We start from the raw sequence: 12,477 nt of genomic DNA, 5'->3' as shown, positions 1-12,477 counted from the left end.
TGAAAAAGAGGTGTTGTATATTGTATTGTATTAATTAGCTATATTATTAAACAATATTATTATTTTCAGTTTTCACTCTTCTTCTGATCGTTTTCTAATCATGAGTCGAATCTCATTCCTTTTCTTTCGGAGTACGTAGAGCAGTTATGCATATTATTTATTTCAGTCATTTTATTGTATCTTATACGTTTTATGCCCCCGACAGATATATTTCCACAGTCTGCTTCCAGGCACATTTTGGATATATTTCACGAACTCAAACAGTCTAAAATCCAGAGTGAATAAATGCTAAACAGTTCTCATTTAGCTGCAACTCCTACTCCCACACCGTCAGGGCTGTAGCGTGCAGCACAATTCACACAGTAATGACTTTTACAGTGTTGGTTGAATGGCGAGGGTCAGAGTGCAGTACGTTAGAGACTCGGGTCTTCTTGCTGTAATTAGCCCTACTGTTTGTCTGTCTGTGTTTCGTGGCTTTGTTGTTGTTCTCACAGTACACCGCATAGCCAGGCCACAATTAATCAAAGTTCACAGGGTTTCCGAGCTTATATTAATCAACCTTTCTTGTAGCGGACACCAGATTATTAGCGAGAAGCAGAAAAGTCGAAACGTTGAGATGATTTACGAGCACGTTGTTTACGGTCCGAAAACGGACGATTTTATTTGCGCAGAACCACGGCGCACGTTCCGCGTCAGAACTTAGCGCGTTTTTTGTAAAATAGGTCACCCCGAGGACATTGCTGTGTACGACTCTTATTCCCGTCCCAAATGTTTCGTTCGCTAACGTGCTTTTTCACTCTGTCACCGCTTTATGTATTTTGGGGAGCTTTTCTCTTTCGAAACTGAATTATTTAGCTTACACTGCAAAAAAAAAAACAAAAAAAAAAACAGGGAACGTTGCTCAAAGACAGAAACGGAGCGTCTCAGGAACACAGGAAACGTTCGAGTAATAAACGTCAAACAAGCTCCTGAGCCATGCCTGACAGATGCTTTTACCGACAGAGGCAGTAAGCGGCCGCTGTTCGTTCAGGCATGCACACGCTGCGAATGTTCCCTGCAAATGGACAATTCTCATTAGATTGCAGGTGCAAAGAGATAGCAGCTAAGAAGAATGGCTGCCTTTTTCAATAAACACTTTCTCCACGCAGGAAGTGTCGTTTATAAAGTGTTTTACATCATGAGTGCAATAGAATGTTTGCCCAAGCATGTTAGCCGAAAGGGCTTAAACATACATGACGGTGTAGGAAAGTCTTGCTGCATGGAATACTCATTTTAGTCTCGCGGGCACTATTATACAGGATGTGACAGGGTCGTACTGAGGCTCTGCAAGTTTTTACGGGTATGCAAACGATAGAATAATGTTGAGTCACGCCTTAATATGAGCATTTTATTATCATAACAGAATTGGAGTTTTATTAAGTTTTAGAATTAGAAAATTTGTCAGATTTGTCTTAAGTCAGGTTGTCATGTGATATGAGGCTCAAGCATGAACTAAATGTAAAACACAATAAAGCATATGAAATTAAATATTTTTAGGAGAGGTGGGGGTTTTAGCTGCAGGATACAATATGGCTTTCTATATATATATATATATATATATATATATATATATATATATATATATATATATATATATATATTTGGATATAATGTAGCTTTATAGGTGTATATATATATATATATATATATATATATATATATATATATATATATATATATATATGTATATGTGTGTGTGTGTGTGTGTTTTAAGTTTTAGGATATAATATAGCTGATTCTAGTCAAGCCACTGTTCCACTTTCGGTAGTCTTATCTTTTGATGCTCCACCCACAGGCCACAAAGTGTCCGGTACCTTTTGTACAGTATCTTAGCTCCAAACTGATTGAGGTTGCAAAATATTTAGAGAAGCGGTAATTATGCTAGATATGAGCCGAGATAAGACGAGATGAGATTGGGCTTTATTGTCATCGTGCAGTGTAGACGTTCAGAGACGATGAACTGCGGTATATGATAGATATTGTGATAGTTACAGTGTGATAAAGACATTGTGATAGTGGGTTGGGAAGTCACTGTCTGTCAGTTCCACATATTGTGGTGATACAGTATCACTGAGTTATAGTAGGGACGGGTGATGGAATGATCTGATTGATATTACAGTAGAGTGTGTGGTGTTACAGTGGAGAGTATTAAGAGGTTTGTCAGTACTTTTACAACCCACGACAAGTGCATGATTCATAAAGAAGAGATTAAGTCCAGTTATTGTGATGCCACATTGTCACTCTGGCAACACAAGAACAACACAGTGTTGCCTCTCTGCTATTTTGATTTATTTATTTGTTTGTTTATTTATTTTTATTACTTCTGTATTTATTGATTTTTTTTGATGGGGAACCAGAGAGTACCAGATATATACATGTGTTTGGTAGCAGTGGTGGTTCATTTCAGGACAGTGGTGGGTCAGCGGTTAAAGGCTCTGGGTGACTGATCAGAAGGTCAGGAGTTCAAGCCCCAGCACTGCCAAGCTACCACTGTTGGGCCCTTGATCAAGGCCCTTAACCCTCAATCGCTCAGTTGTATAAGTGAGATAAACGTAAGTCGCTCTGGATAAGGGCGTCTGCCAAATGCCATAAATGTACTGTAAACGGTAGAACAGTGTGAGGTCAGTGTGGTTTAGCAGAGAGGTGAAGTGAGGAAAATGAAGTGACAGTAGTCTGATAAACGTTGCTTGTATTTCGTGTGTAACTGTACTGTTGTAAATGAGCACATTAACACTATGTGAGCTGGGAATTTCCACATAAATAAAATACTACATTTTTTTCTTTAATGCATTTGTAGTATTTTTTTGTCGTTTGTAGCAGTATTTCTTTGCTAGTGTATTGTGTATGTCCCAGCCTCACACTCAGCAAAACTAAATATCATGATACGTATAATGTATTGTATATTAATAAATAAATAAATAAATAAATAAATCCCTACTCTTATGTGGAAACCTTTCTGCAGAATGGCTTTTTAGTAATGAAAACTGATAGACCTTATTACCTTTTTTTGAGCACGTGTCCCACGGTCTAATTTCACTCACTCACCTCCTTTCTCTTACTCTTTATCTTTATTCCTTTATCTACAGATGGAAGACTATTTTTGAAAACTACCGTGATGTACTGATTGGACGAAGTGCAGGACTTGGGAAATGTTTCATATGAAGATTCAAGAGACATCATATGAAGTGTGCCCTCTCCAAGGGGCTTTTTTTTTAAGTTACATAAACAGGTCAAGACTGATGACAGAGGCTCCATGGAAGTGACTGAGTTTTATCCCACAGCCGAAAAGGAGGGCCGTGGCAGAGCGTAGAATTAGGGTTCTTCTTCTCCAGTATCAACAATATATCATGACAGATTAACGATGGGGTTAAACATGTCAGCTGTTCTGAAGGTGACAATTTGAGCACAGTAAAATGTACCGTGAGGTACACATGGTGATTATATTCACAAAAAGAATCCACAGCACTGAAGATTTTTATACTTGTATTTAAAACCAGCGAGAAAGCTTTGAAAAAGAAATTCAGATCCAGGGTTTTTTTTGTTTTTTTTTTTTTTCTTTCTTTCGTTTTTGTTTTGTATTGAAAAATGTTAAAAACCTTAATGTCATATGTTAAAATTCCTAGCTTGGAGAAGAAAAGAAAAGAAAAAAAGCCTCTGAAAATGTGAATTTGAATATATGTTGATCGGTAGTAACGACTAATCTTTGCTTTAAATGTTTTCTAAATTAGAAAAAGAAGAAAAAAAAAAAAGAAAAAAGAATACAATCAAGTTTCATTTTTATCATCGTTGTACATACAAGAACTAGGTTAACCTGCTCACTTTGTTATGTGTATATAAAGTCAAAACAAAAAAACAAAAAAGAAGGTATTGTGTATGCAGTAGATCTATTAGGAAAAACAATACCACCATTTATATTGAATTTATAGATTTGTTTCTGAGCCATTGTTCTTTCTGATAGCTGCCATTACGCTGAGGAAGCATGCAGGCATGTAAATGTTTGTCCTGAATTCCTGTTACTCAATAAATACTTAACTGTGCTGAACAAATACACGTATGTTTGGTGGTTCATGCGTCTGATCGAAATAAAACCACAGCTGCAAACCTGTACAGTTCAGGTCATAAGATTACATATTTTACAGATTCCGCAAGGGGTGTTAATCCTTTATTTCTTTCTTGAAATAAGAGGGGGAAATTTTACTTTTTGTTTTTGTTTTTTTCAATTAGCACTGCCATGAATAAGCTATTTCACATGTTTACATATCAGTCCACAAGACACAATCATCAAATTTTACACAAACGAACCCGTTCAAAAGTTTACACCGGGTCGAGTCTCAGTAGTGTGTCGGTACACTCTTAAAACAGATGTGCCATTTTTAACACACCTGCGTGTCTAGTTAAGGACGACACATTTTGTGTTGTTTTCAACACAATCAGTGTGTCAGTACGTGTGTTAGTACGTGCTGTGTCAGTACATTTCCACACAAAGATGTGTTAAAAAAAAATAAATAACACAAAGATAACACGGATTTGTTGTTTATACTTTTTTTTTTTTTTTCCATACAAACAATTTGTTTGTATGCTAAAATCCTACTACAATGCAAACAGAATAAACAAACAACCGCATGAAATTCAGGTGACATTTCTTAAAATCATTCAAACCTTTGACAGGTGTGAGAATTTGAGTGAGTCGATGCATCTTCTTACAAATCTCCCTCCATGTGGAAAGACAAGAGTCCCACGCTCTTCCATTTGAGTAAAAGAGCAAAAAGAGTGTTGGTTAGTTGTTAGGTATAAAATATGGACAAGTGCCTTTGGGCGTTAACTGAGAAATTGCGTTACAGAATCCCAAACTGTGTAATTTTGTGAATGTGACCTCCGCTCTCCTAATGAACAAAATGGTGCGGTAGACTCACCAGGAAAATCTAGCTGACTTGCGAATATTTATTTCCCAGCCTTTAGCACCTCACCGCCAATTATTTTGCACAAGCTAATTAATGTAACCAACATTACAGAGATAGTGGAACGCATTACAACCTACTGTAACCTCCAAACTCTCTTGTGAAGAACTTTCGGCCTCGACATTACTGATCTAGCTACGTTCCGTTAGCCACTGACTGTCTGCACCTGTTACCCGGCATTAACATTCACCGAATACATGAAGAAACACAGCTATAACCTAACTATAATCCTAATGCTAATTACTACAGCTTGCCTTGTCCAAAATACTAGCTAAATGTAGTTAACATTAACCCACTCTCTGTATTAAATCAAAAAGGTTTCAAAAAGGTAATGGGAATGTTGAACTATACCGCTAACGGTATGCTATGTTATTAACTCAGGTGAGCGTCTAGCTTAGAATCACTCATCTCTACTATGATTGGTGAGAGCATCCTGCTCGCTAACCCTAACTCGTAGCCTCAGATAAGATGCAGACCCAGAAAATTATAGAATAATCTCAGTCTACATTTCACAGCCAACACATGACGCTAGTAGTGTAACGCCAACACTGCGGAAGCAGTACATGATGTTCACTGTTGAAGCTGGAGTGATAGGAGAAGTTAATAAAGTTAATTATCACTCGCTGAGTTACTGTTTCCCAATGAATACATTTTCGAGAGCTCCCTGCCTAAATATCTCAAACTCGGCCAGGCGTTTTCAGCAGCGTTAACGCTAAATAGTGATGAACACTAACTTACCTGTGGTCATTTGGTTTCCTCGCCTCAGGACTCCGACCCCACAGTCACAATCAAAAGCTCAAAGCAACAAACATTCACTCTGAGGCGAGTGATTGGACGATAATTTAACACTTGTGGTATTGGTATGATTTTTTTTAACACGTTTATTGGATAACGTAACCCAACATGTGTTTAAATGGTAATAACATGAAACGTGTGTAGGATATTAAGACATCCCGTGTACCGGGATGATCAGTGGCTGTTTTTATGTTTCTTTATAATTGTTCACGAGTCCCTTGTTTGTCCTGAGCAGTTAATCTGCCCACTGTTCTTCAGAAAAATCCTCCAGGTCCTGCACGTTCTTTACTTTTCCAGCATCTTCTGCATATTTGAGCGCTTTCCAACAGCAGCTGTATGATGTCGAGATCCATCTTTTCACACCGAGGACGACTGAGGGACTCGTACACGACTATTACAAAAGGTGCAAACGCTCACTGATGCTCGAGAAGGTGACACGATACATTAAGAGCCAGGGGGGTGTAAACTTTTGAACAGGACGATCGGTGTAAATTATTATTTTATCTTCTGGAAAATGTAAATATTTTTGTAGCTTCTGAAAGGCAGTACTAAATGACAAAAAAAAAAAAGATCTTTAAACAAAATAATAATATCACTCATCAGCAGTAATAATCAGAACGCTAGAATGGAATTTGAAAAGGAAATACAGAGATGAGCCGCAAAAGTTCTGGAAGCAAGATGAACCAATACCAAAGTGATGGAAAGGCCAAAGTGTAGACAACGAAAGGATCTGCTCGTGATCCAACACGTACAAGCTCATCTGTGGAACATGGTGGAGGTAGCGTCATGGCTCGGGGTTTCATGGCTGCTTCTGGAACATTCTCACAGATCTTTATTGATGATGGAACTCATGATGGTAGCAGCAGAATGAATTCAGAAGTTTACAGGAACATTTATCTGCCGATTTACAAGAAGTGCATCCGAATTAATCAGGAGGAACTTTATTATGCAGCAAGACAACGATCCAAAACACACTACCACCTCAACAAAGGACTTCATCAGGGGGGAAACTGAAAGGATTTAGACTGGCCAAGTCAATCACCAGACCTTCACCCAATTGAGCAGCACTTCGCTCAACAAGTTCATGCAACAAGCACTTCGCTCAACAAACCAACAAGTTCATGATGTCAATGAGTCGCAATCACTGCATCAAGCCTGCGACCTGCAACCAAATAATTAAGTGTTATTCACTTTAATTTACTTCAAAACGTATCTAGTCCTATACTTTTCCAAACCCTTACAAGATCCTAAACTCTCGTCTCATATCCATCTTTAGATCTCAAACTCAAATGAATTGACCTTGCCGTTCCGATAGTTTCGGAGAAGAACGCATGAGAAGGAAGCCGTTAAGGGGATGATACATTGTACATTTAATCTACACATTTCCCCGACATGTTCGTACATTTAGGGCGATTAGCATTCTGTGTTTCTTTTATGTATCACGATTGTGTCTCCGGTCCAAATAATAGTCTGGTTCAGACTTTTCACGTTTGTATTCAAACGTTTCCGAGTTATCATTTAAGTTGCATTAACCTGTATTTCATCGAAAGTCTTGTAGGCCTCATGTTGAGATAGTTTTGCATCAGTTAACCTCAAAACAAAGGATGTTTTCTCCCTACCGCGTCTGTCCTTTATTCCTCTGAGACCGCCTGAGCAGCTCCAAGATTCTGTCTGATGAAACCATGTATCCTCGTGACTAGGCTCCATCATCTTTCCTGCTTTTATTTCAAGTGTATATGTTGAAGTCGATAATAAATGTATTTCAAAGTCAGCTGTCAATTATAATCAACAAGGGACTTGATGTATCAGACATGCCGAAGAAAAACATGTTCGGCTGATGTGCTTAATTGATTTAATTAACAGATGAATTATAAATCATTCCCCTGCTTTAGGTAGACGCGTATAGAAAAGTGAAGGAAGGTGAAAATTCATATGCAGTTGAAGAACTTCGATCCTCTGCACTTTCCTTCATTTGTAGTTATAAAGCAGAACCTTTAATGAGGTCAGAACCACATCGGGAACCTGAAACGTGGTTCATACTGTTTGACACCATAATGGTAAATGGTCTGCACTTATATAGCACTTTTTTAACATTAGCAGTTCCAAAGAGCTTTACACTGTGTCTCATTCACCCATTCACACACACACACTCGCATACCAGTGGTAGCAGAGCTGCCATGCAAGGCGCTAACTCGCCATCGGGAGCAACTTGAGGTTCAGTCTTGCCCAAGGACACCTCGGCATGTGGAGTCATGTGGAGTCATGTGGGCCGGGAATCGAACCTCCGACCCTATGATTAGTGAACAACCCTCTAATTTGACACCATAATGTACAGTATCATCAGACATTAGGGATGTTATTCGTATGTGGCCATTAGGGAAGCTAAACTGAATACTTTATTTGGAATGAACAAATAATGTGATCTAAACAGATACAGGAGATGCATTGTTATCATTTGTTTGTTTGTTTGTTTGTTTGTAAAACTTGGAGGTTTTTACTTTAATGAACTGAATTTTAAAAGCCAAAATTTTTTTCCTTTTTTTTTTTTTCTGCAGTGTTTCCTGGGGCATAGTGCTAGGTTTCATGTTTATTTAAAACACAACAACAACAACAACAACAACAAAACAATAGAGCATGCCTCCTACTTGTATATGTATTTGTATATGTTCAGAGCACATTATGTCTTTAACTTCTGGTCTAACAGCAGTGTTTAAATCCACGTCCAGATACAGATACAGATATTTAGAGTGCTAAACAGATACAGAGGTGATAGTGGCACTGCAGTACACTCCTTTCAGACATGCAGTGTAAACGGTGACACCGATTTAAACCGAAAGAAGAAAAGAAAAAAAAAGGGGGAGAATTTTTTTGTCCTTGAATTGGTCTTTTAATTGTAGACCATTTATTATTTTTTAAAAAAAAAAAATCCACATGACATTCCCAATAATGATGCATTACTTGTTAAAAAAAAAAAAAACACAACATAACCATTTCATTCTTTTTATGTCTACAACCTGTAACAAAACGGACGAGGATACAGTTTCCCTCGGGATTATATTCCTGTAAACAGAACTTGAGAAGTAGTGATCATGGCTGTTTTCACCTCCACCTCTAAAAATACACAGTGGTGGTTGTTAATCATGGCAAAAACAGTGTGATAACACAGTGACAGAAAAACAACAACAACAACAACAACAACATTATTGTTTCTGTACAGTATATACACTGTCGTTATGAATAGATATTTCTATCCTTCAGCTTTAACATCAGGACTTACAGCTTTAACTCTATTGTAATCCAAATGGCAATGAATAATTATTTGTGTATGCTAATGGAAAGCTGTAAATTTGAGCAAGCAATGAAAAAAAGAAGAAGAAGAAGAAGAAGAAGAAGTTTATAATAAGTGTATAATATTACATAAGCAGCCTGCGCATATTTTAATCTGAAGGGCAATCAAAATTGTTCATGGTTGAGTTGTAAAACACGTGTTATTGAACAATGACAATATCTAGTAGAATAAAACCATTCAAGCTTGGCATTGTGTGCATGCAGTAATACACCAGACAGTACTGAGAAATGATACCTTTCATTCTCTCTGCCTCAATAGGCGTAATATTCCAAAGAAATAACTACCTCTGTAAACCAGCGTTGTTATACCGGCATCTGTGTCTGGATTTGTTTTTTGTTTTGTTTTGTTTTTTTTTACATTTTTTTCTTTTCCCAGCTTGAATTTTCAGCCATTTCCGAATGCCGGCTTCGGATTTATATCAACATTTGATACTTAAAGCTCATTAAAGCATCGCAAGAAGTCACAAGTAGTAGACATGAAGCATTTTTTTTTAATTTTATGTAGTTGTTTGTTTTGAAATTTGACAAAATTGAGGATAAGAACTGACACTGTGTGGACAAACTTCTCTTGTAAGCAGTTTTGATGGAAATGTGTTGACACTGCAGTACCTTTCCCCCCATTTGCATACTTTTAAAGCACGGCTGTAAAAGAGATGAATAATTGACTGATCGCTGCATAATTCAATACAGCATTGTATAAATTCAAGGTCTAGAATGTTTCAGGCTTTTATTTATTTATTTATTTTTTTTATCTTATTAAAAATGAGGTTAGAGTTTCAATCACCCTTGGAAAAAAAAAAAAAAACAAAAAAAAAAAACGACATATATCGTGGCAATCAGTGGGTCATTGTGACTTCATATTGTCAAGTCTGGCCCTTCTCATGAACATAAAAGCTTCCTGTGCTAGGCATGTGAAACTTGAACTGGGAGGATTTTAGGCAATAACGTAGCCACAAATGATCTGTCCATCAAAATGCTCATAGTTTCCACCTTTCATCCCCACCGCAGTGTCTGTAGAGTCTCTCGGTAGACTCGGTATTCAACTCTCTACATTTACGGATTGTGGGTTTCTACGCTTTCTTTCCTCTCCGATGGAAAGAAACCACAGCGCACGGTTACTGTACATGTTCTGTTCTGCTCCAGCTGTGTAAATTGGTTTGACCCTGAAGCTGAAATTTTAATGCCGATACTCACGCTGTAATAAAATCATTTCCGTTCTGAATCGTGATTATGAGGCACAAAACAGGAAAATAAATAAATAAATCCGGTGTACATTAGTCACAGTGTGTGTAGTGTAAGTTCAGGGGAGCGTGCGCTTGGCTGCTCTCGGACCTCATAAAGACAATCATTTCACACAAGTGTAATATTTCCAGTCTTGAATTGATTCTGCTCTGTCTGGAGAGTTTTTTTTTCTTCTTCTTCTTCTTCAAGTTGGTACAGATGACTGTCTAAGACTTGTGATGTTCAGCGAGACCTCCAGCCAACATCTCAGCAGGAGTGAAATTGAATATAAGTGAACTCCAAGTCTCTGTCAGATTAGTACTAGCTTTCCAGTACAGTTAGCTAATAGAAGATCGTTGCCGTGAAGAAAAACATATTCATTTTGGAAAGTACGCGTGAAAGCACAACAGGGCATTCTGTTATAGGGAAATAAACAACAAAGTGGTATGATACGGCCTTACAAACCCCAGAGTTCTTCTCCGATAACAGCGTGTCGGAAGATGTTTTATTCCTCTTAACCCAGAGAGGGTTAAGGGCCTTACTCAAGGGCCCAACAGTGGCAGCTTGACAGTACTGGGGCGCGAACCCCCGACCTCCCGATCAGTAAGGTCCACCATGTTAACCACCAAGCCACCACTGCCCATGCACGAACATACCAACGTGCACTTAAGCTGGTCTTAATTCACGCATGACTTCATAAGACTCATGACGTAGTTCAGGTTAGCGCTTCATACGTTCGTGATTAGTACACGCCTCATCATTAGTTCATATTTAAGTAAGTATTAATTCAGTTATTAGTGCGTGATTGCTCGTGTACCGTTACTGTAAAGTGTTACTGAACAAATGCATTTACATTAAACTGTACACTGTCTTGCAGCCAGAATTGCCATGCTCTAAAATAAACCAAATTAATCAAAACCTCCAGACCAATCAGAATTGAGAATTCACCAGCACTGTAGTGCGATCTTTTCTAACGCCGTTCTACAGAGAAACGGTGATTTGGCGTTACTGAAACAACAGGAAGTGCTTGGTTTTGATATTCTCTACATGCGCTGCACTTTTTTCCCTTTCTTAACCTACTCTTGTTCATCTGATCATCCCCCCATATGAGCCAGCGTTAATGTTATTAGGCGGCGCTTTGTGAATGATACTTAATGGTTCGGCCTAGTTTGACATTCACCATACTATTAAACCGAATAACATGCGAAACTATCAAAGACTTTCCAAATGTCTGACTTTCTGTTCCTCATCTGAACATCTTAGTGTCGACGAGGAAGGAAATCGGTATGGCTTGATTGAACACAAGATAGACTTAATGTCATCTAATCAGAAAGACCATTATGTATTAGTGAGAGCAGCAAACAGAATTATCTGACAAGGGGCAGGCCACATTATCTAAATTAACATTTTGCAAGCATGAACATGCCAGGCCGCAGTGGAAAATGAAAGGCTACAGGAGTGTGGCCTGCATTTAGACATTCGGGCAGTAATTATTAATTTATGCTTGTCTGTGGTCTTAATGAAAATGAAAGCCAGGAGAAGAGAACAGGGAGGGATAATGTGCCGTGAAATTGAGTTTCATTTGTTCAGGGGCCACCTTTTAACTTTTCCTTTCTTCCCAGGAAATGAAACCAACCAGAGTTCTTGTATGTTTTTCCTCCCTTCCCCTCCACCCCCACCCCTTGTCATCTGGCCCAGACTCAGACAATCTTGACCTTTGCAGTATCTGTAAATATCCTGTCTCCTGCCATAATCTACTTTATAGAGCCCGAGTTCAATGATTACTATTGCTTCTTCAATAACCACCGAACATGTGAGCCCTTTGTGTTCTATTTAATGATGACATAGAGAACCGGGCCAGTTAAAGATTGCTGAATGTTGAGAACTGCACTAAAGTAGGGGGCAACGAGGACGTGATCATACCTTGTACAAATATAATAGGTCATTTAGATGTTTGAAACCGGATACGTTGTGATCCCCGGATTGCATAAAATGCATCAAATTGCATACTTGTCTATGAGAAGATAATACAATAGTCGATACTCACCACCACGGCCTTGTCATGCTAGCTACAGTCACAGTCATTTCTCAGAATCAAACTTCTTCACAGAGAAGA

At 38.2% G+C, this 12,477-nt stretch overlaps 1 protein-coding gene across 3 annotated transcripts in view; it reads left to right on the top strand.

The window, feature by feature from the left end:
* The window catches only part of dachd (dachshund d), a 121,906-nt gene extending 117,358 nt beyond the window's left edge, over positions 1 to 4,548 (top strand). The window contains exon 12 of one of the 3 annotated variants that reach the window (XM_053627733.1): positions 3,126 to 4,548. In XM_053627733.1, the coding sequence (XP_053483708.1) occupies positions 3,126 to 3,163 (38 nt within the window). In that variant the 3' untranslated portion in view covers positions 3,164 to 4,548. The remainder of the gene's footprint in view (positions 1 to 3,125) is intronic. The other 2 variants (XM_053627732.1, XM_053627734.1) reach the window with 2 other exon arrangements.
* The last annotated feature ends 7,929 nt before the right edge of the window (positions 4,549 to 12,477 follow it).

The sequence above is a fragment of the Ictalurus furcatus genome, chromosome 6 (assembly GCF_023375685.1).
Source record: "Ictalurus furcatus strain D&B chromosome 6, Billie_1.0, whole genome shotgun sequence".
NCBI lineage: Eukaryota > Metazoa > Chordata > Actinopteri > Siluriformes > Ictaluridae > Ictalurus > Ictalurus furcatus.
Note: the sequence above shows the minus strand (reverse complement) of the source record. Positions and strands in the feature narration are given on the sequence as shown.